The sequence below is a fragment of the Netta rufina genome (assembly GCF_964035555.1).
Source record: "Netta rufina genome assembly, chromosome: 2".
Classification (NCBI taxonomy): Eukaryota; Metazoa; Chordata; class Aves; order Anseriformes; family Anatidae; genus Netta; species Netta rufina.
In genome coordinates this window covers 3,968,031-3,988,240 of record NC_140124.1, presented here as the reverse complement: position 1 = coordinate 3,988,240, position 20,210 = coordinate 3,968,031, and the positions used below count along the sequence as shown (strand labels likewise).

At 35.0% G+C, this 20,210-nt stretch overlaps 1 protein-coding gene across 3 annotated transcripts in view; it reads left to right on the top strand.

The window, feature by feature from the left end:
• ADCYAP1R1 (ADCYAP receptor type I) overlaps positions 1–20,210 on the top strand; it is a gene marked incomplete at both ends in the record, with an annotated part of 104,378 nt that overhangs the window by 63,495 nt on the left and 20,673 nt on the right. For all 3 annotated transcript variants that reach the window (XM_084282319.1, XM_084282320.1, XM_084282318.1), the window contains 9 exons: positions 2,789–2,824; positions 3,456–3,497; positions 5,280–5,383; positions 5,939–6,036; positions 6,466–6,598; positions 8,480–8,633; positions 12,260–12,320; positions 16,258–16,327; positions 17,675–17,766. In XM_084282319.1, the coding sequence (XP_084138445.1) occupies positions 2,789–2,824; positions 3,456–3,497; positions 5,280–5,383; positions 5,939–6,036; positions 6,466–6,598; positions 8,480–8,633; positions 12,260–12,320; positions 16,258–16,327; positions 17,675–17,766 (790 nt within the window). The remainder of the gene's footprint in view (positions 1–2,788; positions 2,825–3,455; positions 3,498–5,279; positions 5,384–5,938; positions 6,037–6,465; positions 6,599–8,479; positions 8,634–12,259; positions 12,321–16,257; positions 16,328–17,674; positions 17,767–20,210) is intronic.

Here is a 20,210-nt window from a genome sequence, read left to right as displayed (position 1 = left end):
CAGTTTAATGGTGGACTTGGCAGTGCTAGGTTAGAGGTTGGACCAGATGATCTTAGAGGTCTTTTCCAACCCAAACAATTCTGTGATTGTATGATTCTATATACACAATTTTATACACCTATGTTATCTTAACACTCATTAGGTAAACTTTGACTTTCCGTTATAACTCAGGCCATAATGTTCAGTGTAAATCTAATTGACTTTCTAGTAGCTTAACTTATTAGTGCGAATTAGTTTGATGGATCAAGCCTTAAAAGCCTGTATAGTAAAAGGTTGCACTGGAATGTTCTTCAGTACATTAACAAGGACTCAGCTGTAGACAAATATGTTAATAAAAGGCAATCTTGCTCCTACAGCAATCAGAAAATGAATACTGTTGAAAATGTGAATCCTTTTATAGTGTCCAAACACAGCTAAAGTGCAAAAACAATCTGGCTATTAAAAAAAAAAAAAAAAAAACCATAAAAAGGCTCTTCATTTTGCAAAGCTATATTAATATAATGTAATGTTCACATTGATGTCATGAAATTCAAAATGATCTAAAATAGGATATTTTAACATCACTGTATCCAACTACCTCCCATTTTAAGAGTGAAATAATAGCAGATTTTATTTCCTCCTTTTTAGATTACAGGAGAAAAAATGTACATTAAAAATATCATTTACATTTCAAAAAATGTTTTGTGTGTGTTTTATTATTGTTGTTATTATTATTATTATATATATATATTTTTTTTTTTTTTTTATCTACCAGTGTAACATGCCAAGATGCCAGGAATACCATGTTTCAATCTACTTAAGAGTGTCTTGGTCTCCCTCCAACAAAAATTCTGTAGTTTGTAATATTGCATCTTAGGATTTAAGCCACACTACAAATGGTAACTAAAACCAGATTTTTGTGAGTCAAAGAGCTTGGAGTTTTTGCATCTTTTTCTTACTCTTCTGTTATTGGTCATTGTATGATACGGAATTTTAAGTGAAATGACCTCTTATAAAGAACCTTGATGACCTATTGGCTTGAGTGGATTTAGGATACGGACTTTATAAGACAGTGATACACAAACAGTGGCTATTTTCTTTTTTCATTTTTTGATGAGGCAAAATTTCCCACGTTATACTAAAGCTGATGATCTAAATTCATATTTTAGCAAATTCATATTTTATCTATATCTGAGCTGATCACTGTTAATAAACATGTTTTTTGGTAGGCTCAGGAGGGCCACAGGTCTGTCCAAAATATTCTGCAGAGGCATCTCTGTTATTCTGCCAAGAACCTGGAGCAGAGCTGTAGTGCTTCTGCAACATCTGGTGCTTTAATCTGCTGCAGCAGGTTGAATGATCTCCACTGAAAAATGTTTAGAATATTGGTGATTTTATCTTCAGTATAAATAGACCTATGTAGAACTTGAAACATCCAAGAAAGCTCATACATGGAATTTGGAAAGTGGTCAGAACTGGGCGGAGAAGCCAAAGGACTGAGGGTATTCTTATCATGGCATTGAGGATTAACTCTTCAGAGTAACTAGCTAGTTGAATAAGTAGGTATGTTGAAGATTGATGCTGATTACATACATCAAAGACACAGCGCAGCCTACCTGAAAGAGAGGATGTCAAAAATGTGATGGTTCTTTAGCAAATGTTTCAGCTTTGTTTCCTAGACTTCGTTCATCATCTTTAAACTAAACCATTTTATTTCCAGTTTGAAGATCGAAAAGTACATCTGACTAAAAGGACGAAGAGAAATCAATGAATTTCAAATAACTACATGATAACAGTTCTGAAAAAGTATAAAATCTACAATACATTTTAGGCTGTACTGAAAAGACACCCTTTAGTAGTTTGTTTCCTTAGATGCTGTTTTCTCCTCTTCCTATAGGATCAAAGCCAATCTTTGTGTACAACTTAACTTTTTAATATAAAACCTTACACAAATAGATGATGGGTGTTTTCAATCCCTAGTTAAGAGATGGCTGCATGTCCAGAGTTAAAGAACAACCAGAAGCCTTGCAGCTGTTCCAGGGAATACAGAGCTAAGCTTAATTTGTACATTTAACCTGATAGGACAGTCGTTGAAACGTTGGCAAGGTTTTTTCTTTGGTCCTATTTGATCAATGGGCTGGTGGCAAAGCTCCATCCAACTCCTCCATGTCTCACTGCATGTGATGCAGCAGCACCACGCAGTGGCTCAAGGCAGCTCCTCTATATGCATCCTCCAACATCCATCCCCAGCCAAAATCCACTGAGGATTCAGGAAAGTCTCATTTCAGTGCAGCTGGGTTAAATAAATAGCAGGCTTAGTGGGAGGTTTGTTTGAGATAATTCAAGCTTTTTATGACTAAAAAAAAATAAAGAAAAAGGAAGTTTTTAATGCAAACCCAAACTTTTAAGATTTCCTATTCTAATGTTTGTATTTCTAATAAGCAAATCAGCATGACTTTTGGCACAATATCTTGGAAATGTGTGGCCTCTTCTTATTTCAGCCCATTAAAATAAATTAAAATAAATTATGATTATGATGATAATAATAACAATAATAATCCCTTATCTCTTTCTCATATCTTTCCTAGAGTTCAATGAAGCTCCATGATAAACAAAGATTTAACAGCACATTGCAATAGACCATCATCTGAAAAACTCTATCTATAAACATTCCTTACTTAACTTGAAAATAATAAAAATAATAATAATTCTCTTGCAGTTCCACCATGAGCTCTCCTATTTCTATTCATTTTATGGAAAACAAACTATTTTCAAGATCAAAGTAATTTTTTTTCTCTTCTAATTTCAGGTTGGGAAGTAGATAACTTGGGCCAAGCTCATGCAGGTAAGAACCAGTTATGCTGACTACCTCCCACATAGTTCTTTTCTCAAAAATTTTCTGTAATGCAAATGACAGTGTCAGATTACATAAAAGTTATTTTGTATGCCAATTATTACGGTGATGAATACATATAACATTCAGACAAAAACTGAAAATAAAAAATATGATCTGTTTCTAGAATTCAGTGTGGTCTATCCTAGAAACAGAAACTTCAATTGTCTTCGTTAAAGCCAATTAATTTTCATTGCTTGTGACTGATGAATGGAAATCATTTTTCATGAATTTTTTAAAGTCTGTCCTTACTTAAATATCTATAGATTTCTAAAGCTACAATGCTTAGATTTTATATTTTTAAAGTAAAACTGGTCCTAGTTTGATGGTATTCTTTTTCATCGATTTGCTTGCTGTTTGCAGTAGCAATTTTTTAATTTTATTGCTTCAACCTTGATTTAAACTTACAAGTAAAACTATGTTTACTTCCAGAAAAGACAGAATCAAGAATTTATTGCCTTTGGGTCTGATCCAAACAAATAAAATCAATTTGATTCTATTCACTGACTTCCACTGAGACCAGTTTTGGTCCTAATAGAAAATGCAATCAAAACTATTTCATAACAGATTTCCACTTTCATAGGTGATTATGACCTGCTGGAAAGCACGGCCCAGTCTCCCCTAGGTAAGAAACAGATCCATGGAATTTTTCTCCTTTATTTATTTATTTTAATTTAACTCTCCTAAAAAGGAAGTGCCAGCTTTTTCTTCTGACACTTAAATATTATTTTTTAATCAGCTCTAATTATGGTGACACAATTTCTGCTGCCTAAATTTTAACAGTGTTATGAGAATTTATTCAAGCAGTCTTGCAATCTAGCAAGTAGGTTGTTAAAATTATATCTACCTGCTTAACAGTAATTACTAAACAGCATAAAGGAAGCTCAAAACCGTGATTCAGTGTTTATTTTCTATGAAAAACTAGGGATGAACATGAAGGAATAATTGACCAAAATTTACCACGTAGTACGATGTTCTTAAATGAATGTTGTGATTAAATTGATATATTCTGCTACACGGGTGACAAACAGATTCTCTAAAAATAAAGTCACTGTTAGTGTTATGAGCTACTTGACTAAATTGCTCTAATAATACAAAGCTTCATAACCTCAGCAAAGCAAATAAACAACAACAACAATAACTTTGACATTTTCATCAATTCTCACCATAGCTTAAATTCCAAAAAGAAAAAAAAAAAGTAGTACTTTGAAAAATGATTATTATTATTTTTTTTAATGTTAAAGAGAAATAACTGCTACTTAAAAATAGTACTTAAAAAGAGCAATAAGGGGGCCATCCCACCTGAGGCAGACTTGGTAACAAAGAGAGTGTCAAGAGACACTTTCCTCTTCTACATTACCCTCTTGATTCCCAAGGCAGCTTTAAGTCTTTTAACAGTGCCAGAGAGAGACACTTAGGACCTAGTCCTTAAAAGAGATTAACTAAACAGGGTAAACTGAGAGAAAAAGAGAAAGAGGTTTTCTCTAAGCCAGTTTTAAAACTCCTTGCAAACACGTGTTTTAAATCAAGGTCATAAACTGTGATTGGCACAGATAATAAACAAAGGAAAGTGAGAAGATCTGAAACAGGTTTGTTCTCAGGGAAATTACCAAGTGAAGCCACAATGGGCAATTGTTGTCAAGACAACAACAAGGAAGAGATTCCTGCTGAATCATTCCTTTGTTTTCCTACAGACACTTCTTAAAGGGTCACTGTCAGAACAAAGCCTAGGCTTGAAGATGTATGTGCTATATGACTGTAGGGGAGTGTCCAGCAGCCTCACCGGAAACGTATGATGATTATTGTAAATACTGGACAGTATTCTGCCTGGCTTTCAGCAGCTGTTCCAAAAAATAAATAAATAAATAAAATAAATAAATAAATAAATACATAAATAAAAAGTTATTAACACCATGTTTTCTTGACAGTCCAATGCAGATGCCTCAAATATAGATCATCTCAAATAGCAAAATGTGCCTATATTTAAGCACAGGACTGATATTTTACTCTGAAATGCAAATGCCTATGTCAAGGATGTATTCCCAACATGCCTTTCAGAGTCAATGGAGAGGTATGGACATTTAGCTGAGCCCTGTTTTTCGTATCTGCTTTGGAAAGAGTCCTTGATGCTCTGGAAACACTGACTATACTTGTTAGATCTCTATTGCTCTTTGGTGACCAGTTGTAAAAGTAGGTGCCTAGTGTAGAGCTGTGTTATTAAAGATACAATGGTATCTATTACAGGTTAAAGGCGCCATTAAAGCTTTCTGTGTATACTCAAACAAATAGTACTCCCAATGGTACCATGGAGTTTTCCTTGGTCATGTACCAGGGGGATGCAGGATACATTCTGGTGTTTGCTTCAATAGTGTCACATTCCCAATTGTACCTGGTATGTTTGACATAGGGGACATCAGCAGAAATTGCACTGAAGATGGCTGGTCTGAACCTTTTCCTCATTATTATGATGCCTGCGGCTTTGATGAAAATGAAACAGAGTCTGACAATCAGGTGGGAATTAATCTTACAATTAAAAATAAATGGGGAGAGGAGGGAGGGTGGAGCTAGCTGCTTTTTGTCCAGCTTCTGGTCATGTTCTGATTTGATGGTAATTATAATGAAACAATCACAAATTTATGGATGTTAATACATGAGACTGAAGTTCTTCTTAGCTCAGTGGTGAGTATTTCCAGAATGTGAATGTTTACTCTTGATGCAGCTTGTAACTTTAGGAAGCACAAGTTAGTCCCCATTTCGTTTCCTATAGACTAAAGTCTCCTTTAGCCAACGAGTTTTTTTCTACAGGTACGTGCAGAATGGTCACAAAAATATAGACAGCTTCTGCTAGTTCACTGACAAATAAGATTCACGCTATGCAAACCCAACGGCATGCCAAATATAAAGCAGTCATCTAATACATAGTGAGATCTCAGGGGAAACAAGTGGAAAAAACAAGTGATCTGTTCAAGAAACAAATCTTGCCTATGGTTCATTCTGCACATTGACAGGGTAAGGAAGAGGTGAATATAGATAAATCATTTAACCATGTGATATTTTTCTTCCAAGGATTACTACTATCTATCTGTGAAGGCTCTATACACGGTTGGATACAGCACTTCTCTTGTTTCCCTCACCACCGCCATGGTTATCCTGTGTCGTTTCAGGTGAGTCAGGATGTGAGCAGTTTGCTACTTAGTCACTGGAGAAAACAGACTGGCTCTCATTGGCCCAAAACAACATTTAAGCTTTTATCTCCCCAGCTGCAAAATAAGTGGGGAGAAAAGCCTTTAGCTGAGTTGTTCCCCCAGGTTGGAATCTCTCCAGTAGTCATATTTCAGTAAACTGCAGATATAATTGCAGAAACTCTCTGCATTGGATTGAGTCTATTTTATGTTAATTAGTGTGGTTTTGCAGGACAATCCTCCTCTTGCTTGGTTTTAGGGTCAGTATTATTTACACTCCTCCTTTTCAGAATTTCAGGCATTGTTATTCTTAGTGCCAAGGTACTAGAATGTGCGATTTCTACAAAAAGCCTTTCTTTTTTTTCCCCCCCCCTTCTCTTCTTTTCCTCTTTCTTATTCCTTCCTCTCTAGGAAGCTTCACTGCACTCGAAATTTTATCCACATGAATCTCTTTGTTTCATTCATCCTACGTGCGATATCTGTATTCATTAAAGATGGGGTTCTTTATGCTGAACAAGATGGCAATCATTGTTTCATCTCAACTGTAAGTAAAAAGAAAGCCCTTTCCATTTTTATTTTTTTTTTTTTTTTTTTTTTTTTAAATAACAAAAAGTGTGAGGCAGGTATCAGCCTGTTGGGTATCAGAGACTGAGGAGACTTTGGGAGAGAGGGTAATTGCTGGTATACTTCCCTGCCAGTTCACAATAAAAGTGTGAGTGGTATGGTTCTGTGATGTCTGCAGTGCTTACTGGTCTGTGCTTTAGGAGAAACTTACAAGGTTATTTCATTTTCTGACTTCAATCAAGTTGTTTCTCTCATTCATGGATCTGCATAGTGACAGGTCCAATGAGAATAGAGATAAGCAATTTTCTTCACCTGGGGTCTGGATTTTTCTCCAGGGCCTTACTTGCTATGGATGTTGGGCAGAGTCATGTTAAAGAGAATGAACACTCAGGCACAAGAAAATATTACTGATAGTCATTCTCAAAAAAAAAACAAAACACTAATATTCACTTTTTTTTTTATGTATTTGTCTCTGAAGAGGAGCTGTTCATAGCGTGGTTTCATGGAAAGCAGTCTCTTTCACTATTGTACTTACATATACTTTGCATCTAATATATACATCATTAATCCTATCTTATATTTAAGGGTAATATTTGATCTGACAAATCAGCTCACTTTGTGTTTGGCAGAATTATAGTGAGTTATCTTTTATCTATCCAGTTATGAGATAAGTTCCCCACGAGTCACTTCTACAAGTGCATCTATGTTGTTTCATAGACTTTTCTTCATCATTTAAAATAGATTCTGCTTTAATTTTTTCTCCTTAAAAATCTGAAGCCATATTAGATCTGTAGTTTGTTCATATCACTCTTCCAACAATGGCATCTGTTTCTTTGTTTTAATACACTTGAAGCATAAAACATCTTGGAACCAGTGATCTAATGGCCTGAGATCAGCTGGCATAAACTAGTAGAGCTTCCACATTAGCAACTCAAGTTTTGTTGGTTTAAACATATTGCTTATCCCAGAGGATGGAACACAATTGTGAACCATCAAAATTGTCAACTTTCTATTGCCCCAGGCAGGAGCTCCCAGTTTATACTGTGATTCTGCTGTGATGTGTTAAAAAGTCACTTCGGTAGGATTAACGAGGTCTCACTGGGATGCAGCGCTGTTAAGACAAGTGTGTCCTGCTATCACAGAGTTATGGCAGAGCTCAGTTGCCACTTAAAGCTTTTAGAATGTTGTTTGTTTTGTTTTGTTTTTGTTTGTTTGTTTTTTGTTGGTTTGTTTCCTGTTCTTTTGCCCATTCTTTTTGGTTGGTTGTTTTGTTTTCCCCAATAAATGAATGAAAGTATCTATCATTTTGTACAGTGAATCACTCAATTTTCTTTACACTTCTGCTCACTTTCATTTTCAGTCCCTGAGTTACAACACCTGCAAATGGCCAGGAAGTACAATTCTCAAGAGCACACAGGAGGGTGCAATTTTCCAAGCCCACTCTCAGGGCTTCCAACAATCATCCTGCCATTTCACATCCTTCCTTAGGTTTCTCAAAGCACAACTGGATTCTTTTCTTGTCTGCACTTAATACTTGGAAGGGGGCTTAAATCTAGCAATTAAGGTCCATTGCTGATGTGAACTCCCACTAAGGCAATAGCTTCTCAAGCTGTCTGCAGACGCTCATCAGCCACCTCCCACTGATAAAATTGGTTACCTGCCCTTTACAGCTTTGCTCTCTAAGTGGCCCTTCACATTACTCTCATGATTTTAAAACTTTACTATTAAAAGTGTATAATACTAATCCCAACTGTGTTCCTTTCCACTAACAGGTTTGGAGTGGTTGAAAACATTTTCTCTGTCTGCTAATCTCCAGCAAAACAACATGGATATAACTTTGTTTTTGCTTGATTCTCTGCAGGTGGAATGCAAAGCGGTGATGGTGTTTTTTCACTACTGTGTCATGTCCAACTATTTCTGGCTTTTCATTGAGGGATTGTACCTTTTCACTTTGTTGGTAGAAACCTTTTTCCCAGAGAGGAGATATTTCTACTGGTACACTATTATTGGCTGGGGTACGTGACATTTCTTATGTAAAATGTGTGTCAGTGTGCAGACGAGCTTTCTTCTCTGTCCTGAAAGGTTCACTGCAGGCACAGGAATGTTTCATACACAGATTCAAGTATTTCCATCCACAGATTCATATACAATTTCATATCACGTCAGTTTTAGTCTTTGTTTAGAAATGCCACTGCAGACCAAACTTGTTATTCTTCTTCAGATAGACTTGAACTGGAATCATATCTAAGTATGATCTTGCAGAGTTGTGTTCCACAATTCAAAATTGTCTTCTACGAGATATTATCTAAGTACCATGTTATTCAACATAATCAAGTATTCAGTGTTTAGTCTAGCCCATTCTCTAAGACCTCCTTTGTGTCTTTCTCCCAGCTAATAAATAAACTGAAAACATGTTCAAGGGGTACCCACAAATGCTCATCATACCGGAGTGAGAAATGGGAACTTACAAAGTTGGGAAGAAATAAGATTTGTTTCAGAAGGCCAGTTGTAAGATGATAAGCAGTGTAATTATTTTTCATGATGGCCTTCTGGAGATAAATTAATTCCTGTAACATATTAATTCAAGCTATACTTTGGTGACATTTTTGTGCAGAAGTCAGAAGGTGGATGCAGAACACCTTAATTTTAAATGTGCTCTAAGAAGTTTAAACTAAATATTTGCACTTAAACAACCTTGCTTCTGAAATTACATGGAAAAAACCAACATAAATTCATGCATAAAAACTACATACAACTCACATGCCTTAAACTGTTCTTCTTTGAAAACAAATCCCCAAATAACATGAACTGTCAGGTAATCTGTAGCTTTTTTACTTTTTTGCTGTGGTGGTGGTGGTTGTTTTTCTTTTTTTGTTGTTGGTGGGGGAGGGTTGTTGTTGTTTTTTTGTTTTGTTTTGTTTTCTTTTTTGTGGTGGTGTTTTTTTGTGTTTTTTTTTTTTGTTTGTTTGTTTTTTCTTTTTTGTTTTTTTTTTTTTTACTCCTGAGGCAAGTGCATATACATAAAATTTTCAGTTCCTGGCAAAGATTCCCTAAAATGGAAGCAAAGAGACAGAGAAGAAAGAAGAGAAAATGTGATCAGAAATAGCATATCAAGGCTGGGAAACTATTGAAATAGGGTGTTCAAAGTTCCCTTTGTACCATCCACAGATCTATAATTACACTATTGATGAAATATAAGGCTGTTATAGAGAACTTGGGGATGAATATATGAAAATGTGATAGCTATAAAAGAAAACATGTAAATTTTTGCAAATCAAACGCATATCTGTGGTTGAGTTCCTTTAACAGAGTTTGCACAAATTTCACATCCGTATGTTCATCTGAATGCGAGAATATTGCGACACACAGCATATTAACTGACAAAAAAAGTCAGCATCTGTAAAGAAAGGACTATCCAGATGGGCTTATTTTGTAACATAGCCTCACAATTTTTACTCCTGAGTTGAATACTCAAAATAAATACTCTAAATAAGATCTAGCTATTTATGGATGCCACTTCATATTCAATGCCATCCATTAATAATAAGAGGATCTCAAAATGTGGGATGTTGTGGTTTTTTTTTACTTTTTTTTTTTTTAAGTGCAATATTTTCTCAGTTCCTGCTTATTTCAATTTGGATAATGGTTTCCCAGGCACAGTAAGAGTGATTGGCACTTTGTGAGAATAGAAGCTCTTCCAGACTCTGGATTCAGGTTTTCAACTCATGTCGGGCAAAAGTGGCCCCCTCGGCTCAGAGCTGATGGGAAGAGGGTTGCATTGAAGCAGCAGTAGGCAACAGCTCAGCATTTTACAGCAGCTGGATGTTTATCTGTTTCTTGAAAAGTGCTGAGCCCATCAGTGCCCACATGTGATTAACGAGAACTACAGATGGCTGAGTCAATCCAATTTTGTCCTCTTAAATATTCAAGGTGCTAGTAGGCTCACTGGATAGGCTAAGATCTCTCCTAATGTCTGTGCCTTATTGAGGGCAGAAATACAGTCAGCAAGAACAGCTCTTTTCTGCAGCCCTTGGGGTTTTTGTTTTCTGATGTTACTCAGAAGATGAAAAGAATGTGATGAAGCTATATATATCTTTTGTGTAAAGAAAAGTGAGTATGTATGTATATATATTCATACAGCAGATGGTTCAAAATTCCAAGTTGATCCATTTTTTTTTTTTAATTATTTTTTAAACTATATTTTTATGACACATTGAGTGTCAGGTGCCTTCCTGACCATGTTTCAGACATGGAACTTCATTTGTAACAACAAAATTTCTATAGTCAAATAAGTACAAACTAGGTAGCATGTCAGAGCTGTGACTAATATTTAAAGACATTTTAATTATTATTATGCATCTCAGAGCACAAAGATCTTAATGTTTTCTAGGTATTCTCATGTGAGAAAAGCAGACTCCAATTTAAATTAAACATGCACGATTTCTTCTCTCCAAAGCCATTTTATTTCTTTTTGTCATTTTCTTTTCAAATTTATTTATTTATTTATTTATTTATTTTAAGAAGGAGGGCTTCATCAGGTATAACAGGGATATTTTTATTTCTAATACTGGGAATATGAAATTTGACAGAGACTCGCTGAAGTAGATTCAACTGAATGACTAATTAACGTGACATAAATGCAGTCTTGAAAAAATGTATAAAATATAATTGTTCTTGTCAATTTATGACAGTCTCATTCAGCTCCTGCAAGCTGAGGTTATCAAGATACTTATTTTGTTTGCTTTTTAACACTTTATCTTTCCAGTGGTGCCTGAACAAAAGTAGGCAGTTTTCTAGTCAAGGATATTATTTACCATAAAAAGTAGAAACAACCATAGTTTTCTTGCAAGAATGAGTTAACTTTTTTTTTTTTTTTAATATATATATTTCCACTGAAAAAAAATACCCTTTTAGTGTTTTCAGAAAGGAAAACAAATCCAGATTTCTGGATTTTTACTGTTTTGTTTTAATTTGTATTTTACATGCATTTTTTAAACATTAAAGAAATCTCTGAAATAGAAATGAAACACTCCCATTCCCAAGTTTTTGTTTGTGTCTTTGTTTGTTTATTTGGTTTTAGATTATTTTTTTCTCAGGAAAGAAATGAAATATTCCCGTGAATAATGCAAAACTGTCCTCTACTGATGTGCTTTGTTTGAATAAATAAAGCAAAAATCACTTATTTATAAAATAACAGATAAAATGCAATATATTCAACTTATTTACAGCAAAACCACATGGGAATACAAAGAATACAATAATGCCATTACAGCTTAACATCTGCCACTCTGCAATCATTGCATAATTATGGTAGCTTTAGACATTGAAGCTGATGTCACTGGTTTTATTTTATACAATGTTTTATTGCTAATGTAACAAAATGCAATACAAGAAGTTTGAGCAATATTGATTTGAAACAGCATCATTATTTTCTTTCATCAGTTTTACTTTTACATTCCCATCAAGCCAAACCTGTACTCTGACTGAGAAAGCTGTTTCTAGAGCTCTCAATTAATGTAATGAATTGCACTGTTTGGTTCATGAGTGTTATCAGGAAATAAAATCTCAGTGGAGAAGTGGTCTTTGCTGGGTAGTGAATAAGTCTAGACTAATAATGATAACAACATCTTGTCTTCTGCAGGCACCCCAACAATTTGTGTCACTGTCTGGGCAGTGCTGAGACTTCACTTTGATGATACTGGGTAGGTATCACTGTGTGGAAAAACATTTCACATGCCTTTGGCATGATGACAAAGGTGAAATGGAAATCTAGTGATCGGAGGACACAGTTAATTTCTCCTTCCACTTCCAATGCTGCTTTGAATATGCAAACAGGTTAGGCCAAATGGTTCTTGTTCAGCTGCATAAATAAAGCCAGAGAGACAATGTTTATGTCTGTATTCCACTGGTGAAATTATGGAAGGCCATGTAGACATCTGTAAATTTGCAGCTGACCCAGTGACTCTCCATTCCTGTTCAGTTAAGCCAGCGGAGTTCAGGGTATGCTTTATCTCATCTTAAAAGAGTGATCAAATGTATTGAACTTATGATACCCTGCTCCTCTCCAACTGATTATGAAGAAAGACAAAGTTGATAAGCTCAGCTGTAGAAATTATTGTGGATGTCTCTGATAAAATGAATGAAATTTGCACAAGGAGCCGCTGAGCTTCAGATTACCAAGGTAATTGTGAGTTTAGCTCCCCCTTGAGGTTTTTCCACAAATCTAGTTTGGTAGATGAGTAGGAGTGAGAAAAAGACTCTCATTTAGTCTTCTGTGTGAAAATAAAATAAAATTTAGGAAATTGAATAATTTAAGAAAGAATTCAAGAGGGTAGATTCCACCCAAATAGTATCCTTTGGTGGAGAAAAACCTACAAAGATCCTGTATCCTTTGCTAAAGACCTGAAGGAAAGGATGCTTCCAGACTCCCAGAGATGGTCCTGTACATCCACATAGTCAGAAGACTGACTGGTATGACAGAGAAACAGGCGTAGCTTGTAGGAATGGATATATGATTTTTTTATTTTATTTTTTCCTGAAAAATATGTTTCAAGATGATTGAGTGGTAGGAAAACTGCTGGAGAATGAAGGATTTTGAGAAAAAATTTGAAAATCCAGCAGTGGTCCTTTGAAAACCTAAATCTGAGTGAAAGATGTTACTCTGTGCCCAAATCTGATTCCCAAGGTATTTAGGGTCATATTTTAAGTTCTCCTTATATTAGGGTTACCTGGAACTAAACTAGTACAAGACTTGCCGCTCTGTCATGTTTTCTTCATCCTTGTTCTTTCTTGCTCTTTTTGGAAAGCACATAAAGCCCTTCTTCCACTGGGGAAGCCAGTGCTTTGACCCAATGTTCTATTTTGACATTAAGACAAATTAAATCATTTATTTCCATGCAAAACAAGCCAGAAACCCCTGTTGTGCCATTATTATGATTACAACAGAGGTCTTAAATGCATTAATTTCTCTTAGGAGCCCAAACAGTCCTTGTGTTTTTTGGGGAAGAGAAATATTTCAAAGAAGGAAAAGGAAAAAAAAAAAAAAAAAAAAAGAAGAAATAAGAAAGAAAGAAAAAAAGCACCTTTTCCTCTCTTTTAGTTGCAGAACCTATTTAGCATGCAACACATTTAGGCAGATTCTAGCTGAGCGTCTCAGTGGTTACTTTTTAAAAATCAGCAAGCATTGTTCTGGGGGTGGGGGAGAAGCCAGTATGAGCTTGAAAACATTGCAGGAATTACTGAACTAGGGAAACCACACTGACAAAGGCATGGACTAAAATACAGACTCTGAGTCTGAGTTTCCTCCTGCTTGCTCCTTATAAAACTGGCAGAGCTCCCTTGACTTCAATTCCTGATTCACATCATTGTAAGTGACAGGTTTGTGGAGATAAATGCAACTGTCTGTTTATCCAGAGCTGTGCTACTGAATTAAATGGAGTTATACCAGATGTACACCAGAGATGTAACAGAGATCAGATTTTGGCCTTTTCAAATGGAAACCACATCCCTCCCCCATCTCACTGGCTCCCTTCCCATCATCCATCCTGAAAAAGAGTTCTGTATGCCTGATCTCAACCATAGCGATGTATTTGTAATGAAATTAGGAAGCCTGTTTATGTGGTACAGCTCGTTGGCTGATACTACAAACTGTTCTAATGATACTCATCTGAGGAGATGATGCTTGTTTGTGTTTTTTTTTGTTTGTTTGTTTTTATCACATCTATCCTATAGATGTCATGTAGACTGAATCAAAAAAGTACTTAATAAAACCCTTGTACAAGCTTGATCTGGTTCACTGTTAACATTTCAAGAAAAGACATTGACAACTTAGCTTACCATATAGACTTTCTGCAGAAGCAGAAGAGTAGATCTAAGAAGAAAAGGCATTTCTAAGGGAAGATGCATCACCCCAGAGTACACATTTAAAATCCATCAGTGGAGGAAAAAAAAAAAAAAAAAAAGAGGGGGGAAAAAAAAGCCTCTGAGAGCCTATTTGTCTCAGCTGGAATCTGAGATAATTAGCTGGGCTTTAAATGTTTTCAGTACAGATGACTGAACAAAGAACAGGTAGATTCCATCCTCTGTAATTTCATATTTTTACCTAGACAAATTGGCATATATTAATGCCTAATTATATGGCTAGAATAATAATACTAGAATTTGACCAGATTTTTCCAGTGTTTGGCAAAGGAAAAATATGTGCTTTTGTGTAAAATTGATATCTCATCTCTAAATTTTCTTTCTTCTCCCCTGCTCTACCACATGCATACTTATTGTTGCTTTTACAGGAAATCTAGAAAAATATTGCATTTGTAAGTTCAATCGAAATTTCTAAGCCAGATGTCAATCAGCTGCTTGCCACACCCACTTGGATGATGGAATTTTAGCTCTGCCTCCTCACTCTTAAACGTGTCTATAGCTTCTGTACACAATAGGTTTTCACTTTTCCCCCAGATGCTACCAGAGTACTGTTTAAGTGACATAGAAATTGTATGAAGCTCTCATAAGATCAGCCATGTTTTACCCCTGTATGCTCTTCCAAATTGTTACTTGTCATCTGAAAAATGTACCATGACAACCACTGCTGGGACTTTTGGCTGTTGTCCCAGTGGGAGGGAAACCATCCTCCTCTGAACTGCAGGTACGAAGACATTTTTCTGTGTTTTCATGGGTTTTTTTTAGAAGGTAAGCAGGAAGGGAAGAAAGCAGACACAAATAAAATATGTTTATTAACTGACAATCAAATTTTGTAATAACTTAAATTAATGTAGTGTGGTGGTGTTGTGGCAGGGCAAAAAAAAAAAAAAAAAAAAAAAAAGTCATTTTCCATTATTATCATTCCTCTAGCTTTAAAAATAAATGTTAAAGCTTAAAACCCATATGGGTCCTGCAATTAATTTGCTCTACAAAGGAATGTCCAAATGAACCTATATGGAAAAATCTTCAGTGTAATCCTTCTGTGATCTGGAGGAAGATTTTAAGTGCTGAGGTGGAAATGGCACTTGATTTATGATCATTCACTCCTGACAGCTTAAAAAAGGAGATGACCCCAACTGTTGCCCACAACTTGAAACTTCTCAGATGAATCATTGCTCCTTGGTAGGACTGACAACTCAGTGACTGGAAAATCATTCCTGTGTGTGAATATAGCTGGTCCCTGCTACATTGTTGTGTCCAAGATGTGTGTCAAAATCCTCTTGTCACGGTCAGGATCCAAAATTCCTATCTGCTAACCCTGGACCTTTCTTTCCTGTTAATTTTGTACTTCTGCCTTTTTACCCCTTCTACAGAGATGTTGGCCAAAATGGACAGTTTTACAATTGTACTTTGTGGACACAGGAACATGCATAGAAGTATTTTCTAGAATGTCTAAACTATTTAGTAGAAGGTACTATTGAAATCACAGTATATGTATAGGTTTGTCCTAGTTTCAGTTGAGTTGGCTAAAATCTGTAAAAGAAAGCTTTAACAGGGATAGACTAAGGAACTTTTGAAGCTCAATAAAGTAATTTAGCTACAAGACCAACATCCCACTCTCTGCCTCCTTAGAAATGTTTGTAAACATTAATTTCCTTGTTGTATCTTCATCTTTTTCTTTCCTTCTCTCTCCCCACCCCATTCTTTCATTACTAACTGCAGCTGTTGGGACATGAATGACAACACGGCCTTGTGGTGGGTGATCAAGGGTCCTGTGGTTGGATCAATCATGGTAAGTAACACTTGAAGGAGGCACTTCCTCAGCACTTCTGAGGGCAAATGACTGATGGAAATTTCTTCTAATGACTTCACTACATAGTGTTCAACTGTCAACAAGGTATCTAAGCTCTCTTTAGATGATGAAGGCCTTGGGTTTTACCCGAATGGTGCACAATACCTACACATAGACAACTGAGAGGCATTTGGTCTCTGGGTTCTGCCCCAGGGTTAACAGGAATTTTTAAACAGCTTTGAGCTCTTCAATATAGTAAATGAGACTGAGCCTCTCTGCAATATGGTTAGTGGCACCTAAAAAGCAATTTGTCTTACTGCACATAGGTGTCTACATGCTAAGTTGCTCTCCATACTCCAGTGACAATATTGGCAAGGTCTCTGTTTACTGTTGTGTGAATTTAGACATCAAACTCACAGATAGATACTTAGATATAGATGTCTTTATCATGTGGTGCCTCCCCTGTTAAGTGTTTGGACACCTCTCTCAAGTACAGTAACTTTCACACATGTTAAAGGTAATTCATCTAATAACGTAAGAGTTCTCCATCTACGTGTAGTTTTCACATCCAGATAGAATATGATTCTTAAAAAAAATAGATGCTGACAACTCTTTCAAAGAGAAAAAAAAAAAAAAAAAAAAAAGTAAGCAAGCAAAGAAACAAGCAAAACCTTAAATTTCGTATTTTCTTCTGGCCTATAGAGTAGGTCACAGCTAAATCTGAATTCAAAACATCAAAATGAACTGCTTTTGCTCTTCTCCAAAATTTTAAAACTCTACTTGTAATGACACAATTCTCTGGGAAAATAAATAAATAAATAAATAAATATTCAGGATGAGATAAAACTAAAAGTCATAAAGAACATAAAAGAAAAAATATATATACTTATTCATCTCATCTTGGGACAGTTCAGCCAAAGTGATAGAAAAAAGTGATAGGAAAGTGATAGAACTTGGGATTTTCAGGAAATGGCAGACACTAAATATTGTCTGAAATAAATGATGGTGGAAACTTCTAAGCTGAGAAATGCTTTAGTTCAGACAACGGAAATTAAGCATGATCAGTGGACAATGACAAATGTTTAAAACTTTGTGTTTATACTTGTCTTACCTCATTCTTCTGATAAACTACATTCTTCCTTAACTTCAGTGCTGCCCGGGGGATATTTTTGTCTGGAAAAAGGGGCAATATGCCTTTTGTAAACTTAGCTAATGACCCTATAAAACTTTTAGAGTGCAGTTTGGAGAAGAATAATACAATGGAGCCAGCAAGTCATTGTGAAAGTCTCATCTTATATTTGAAAAAATATATCACAGTCATCATAATTTCCTCTCTTTTCCCCCCAGATAAATTTTGTGCTTTTTATTGGCATAATTGTGATACTTGTGCAGAAACTCCAGTCACCTGATATTGGAGGCAATGAATCCAGCATTTACTTGTAAGTACAAATAAAGCAGTAATTAATTCAGATTTCTAATATACACATAGGAAAAAAAAAAAAAAAAAAAAAAACTCATCTGAGTAAATTTGACTTTAAAAAAGTCACAAGATCTATTAAAAATGACTTGATTGATTTAGATTTTTTTGTATTATTATTTCAAAAGCCACTGAAGTACATTTTAATACTCTTTTTCATCTTTAAAGCACTTAGGAAATAAAATAAAAGAAAAAATAAAAAAAAAGAAAATATAAATGCTAGATAAAAATAATAATAATAATAATAATAATAATAATAATAATAATAATAATAATAATTCTTATTTAAAGCTCAATTGTTTGTAAATTAACATATTGACCAAGCATAAATATTATTGTATTCATGAGAGAGTCTGCTGTGCTTCATAAGTTCCAGAGACGTGGTCCAAAGTTGACTGAGAGCAATGAGATTTGGTAAAAAGATTTCAGGATCTTTGGCTAAAGCTGCTTATGTTCATGATCATGTTTCTGGTAATTTTGAATTCAACCTAAGCAAAATAATTCATAACATACCTAGAATTGCTTAAAAGTGCATAAGAAATCCAACTTTTAATCCGTTAGAGGTTTTAAAACTTTATCGTGCCCATTTTTATTAAAGCTTGCATCCCCTCCCCACCCACCTACCCCCCCTTTATTTACCGAGATCATTAGAAGATTGAGGTTGGTCATTTGAGACAGTCATTTCTATTTTGAGTGCATACAACCATATAAAATATTATATAATCATTGTGAATATGTAGCGAATGTAGCAGCACTTTTGGTGCTTGCTTGGCTTTGTAGTCCAAACACCACACACATTTGTTTTGCAGGTTTTTATGAATTCCAGCATTTTCTAGCACTCCTAAACTTATATAAGACTATTTCTTTGATTAGTTTGCTAGTGAAAAAATGCAAGTTATTCAAATAAATAAAAATTAAATATGTCAGGGTAAAGTAGGAGACCTTTATTTTGTAATACTTTTTTTGTTTGTTTGTTTTTTAATTATCTCCCTAAAGATCAGTTTCACCCAGAGTATAATGATATAATCCATTTAAAAAATGATTTTCAGGTAAAACTCTGACCCCCAGCTGCCTATTTTACTTTCCTTCTCGTCTTTATTCTTCTTTGTATTTTCATGAAGTGATAATATTTACATACTGAAAATACAGCCCTTGATGTTTGCTCTAAACTATGCCATAAACAATGAGCATAATCTCAGCCATAAACAATGTTTCAAATTAATTCTGCAGGTCAATATTTCTCTGGATTATAACTCATGAGAAATTATAGTGCATAAATTAACTGTCTCCCATGCATGGTTTGCCTACAGTTTGCATGAAGTCTTCCTTTGTATGTGCTTCTGGGAGGTCAGCCACTGAACCTTAGACTGTCATTGGTACCCAAGATGTGCAGAGCTAGTTCTGATTAAGACCTGCTAAGTGCATGTTTGACATCTGCTACACATCTCGCACATATGAAGCAAAGCATGCCACAGACTCTAAAGATTTGACTAGACTATAAAACATGTTTGTCATTTTTGACCAATATGGTGACTGGGTTTTACTGATATTTTTCCTATGTGTATAGTTAGCAAAAAAAAAAAAAAAAAAAAAAAAAACAAGAGAAAACATCATTTTTTTCTGTTTCATTCGCTGCCATTATTTTTCATATTTCTTTGCAACTTTATAAATGGGTGTGTATAAATTGATCTTGCCTTTATGTATGTGTTATGAAGCGGAGTGTTGTTTATCCAAACAGATTCAACAACAGAAATGTCACACAGAAATGAAACTAATAAGTTTATGCAGATACACACCAGGCATACACTTTATTTTTGCACACATATCCTGTAAAAAGAGAGTCATTATAACAAAGGAAAAGGCTAGATCATAGTATGGTAATGTCACCATATTGAAATCTCTGCAGTGTATAGATTATGGCCCATATATAAGCATTCTTCATGTCTTATATTGCTACTTCATACTAGTGAATATTTAAAGCTCATTTCATTATCTCTGAAATATGCAAAATACAGATCAAATATTTCCAGTACTTTCCTAGTAGACTGATAAATCCTCAGGAAAGTGCATGCTAATAGCTATTTGTTTAAGCCTTATCTCTCCATGCCGATAGATTATTTTAAGAACCCCTTAGTTGCATTCAAACCTGTGAAGTGAAATATAAATGTTTCCCCATTTTCATTTTGAAAACACAGATATTATTTACATGATGAAAATAGCAAACAAATGAAACTTTTTAGAAAAGTTCTTTTTCCAGCAGTATTTGGCTGAACACTGTAGAATGCAACAGAATCACAATCTTTGTAATGGAAAAACAAAACAAGCAAAAATAAAACAAAAAAAAAAAAAAAGAAAGACAAAGTAGTTTGATTTCTCATTCAATTCCCCACCAGGCCAAACTGTTCA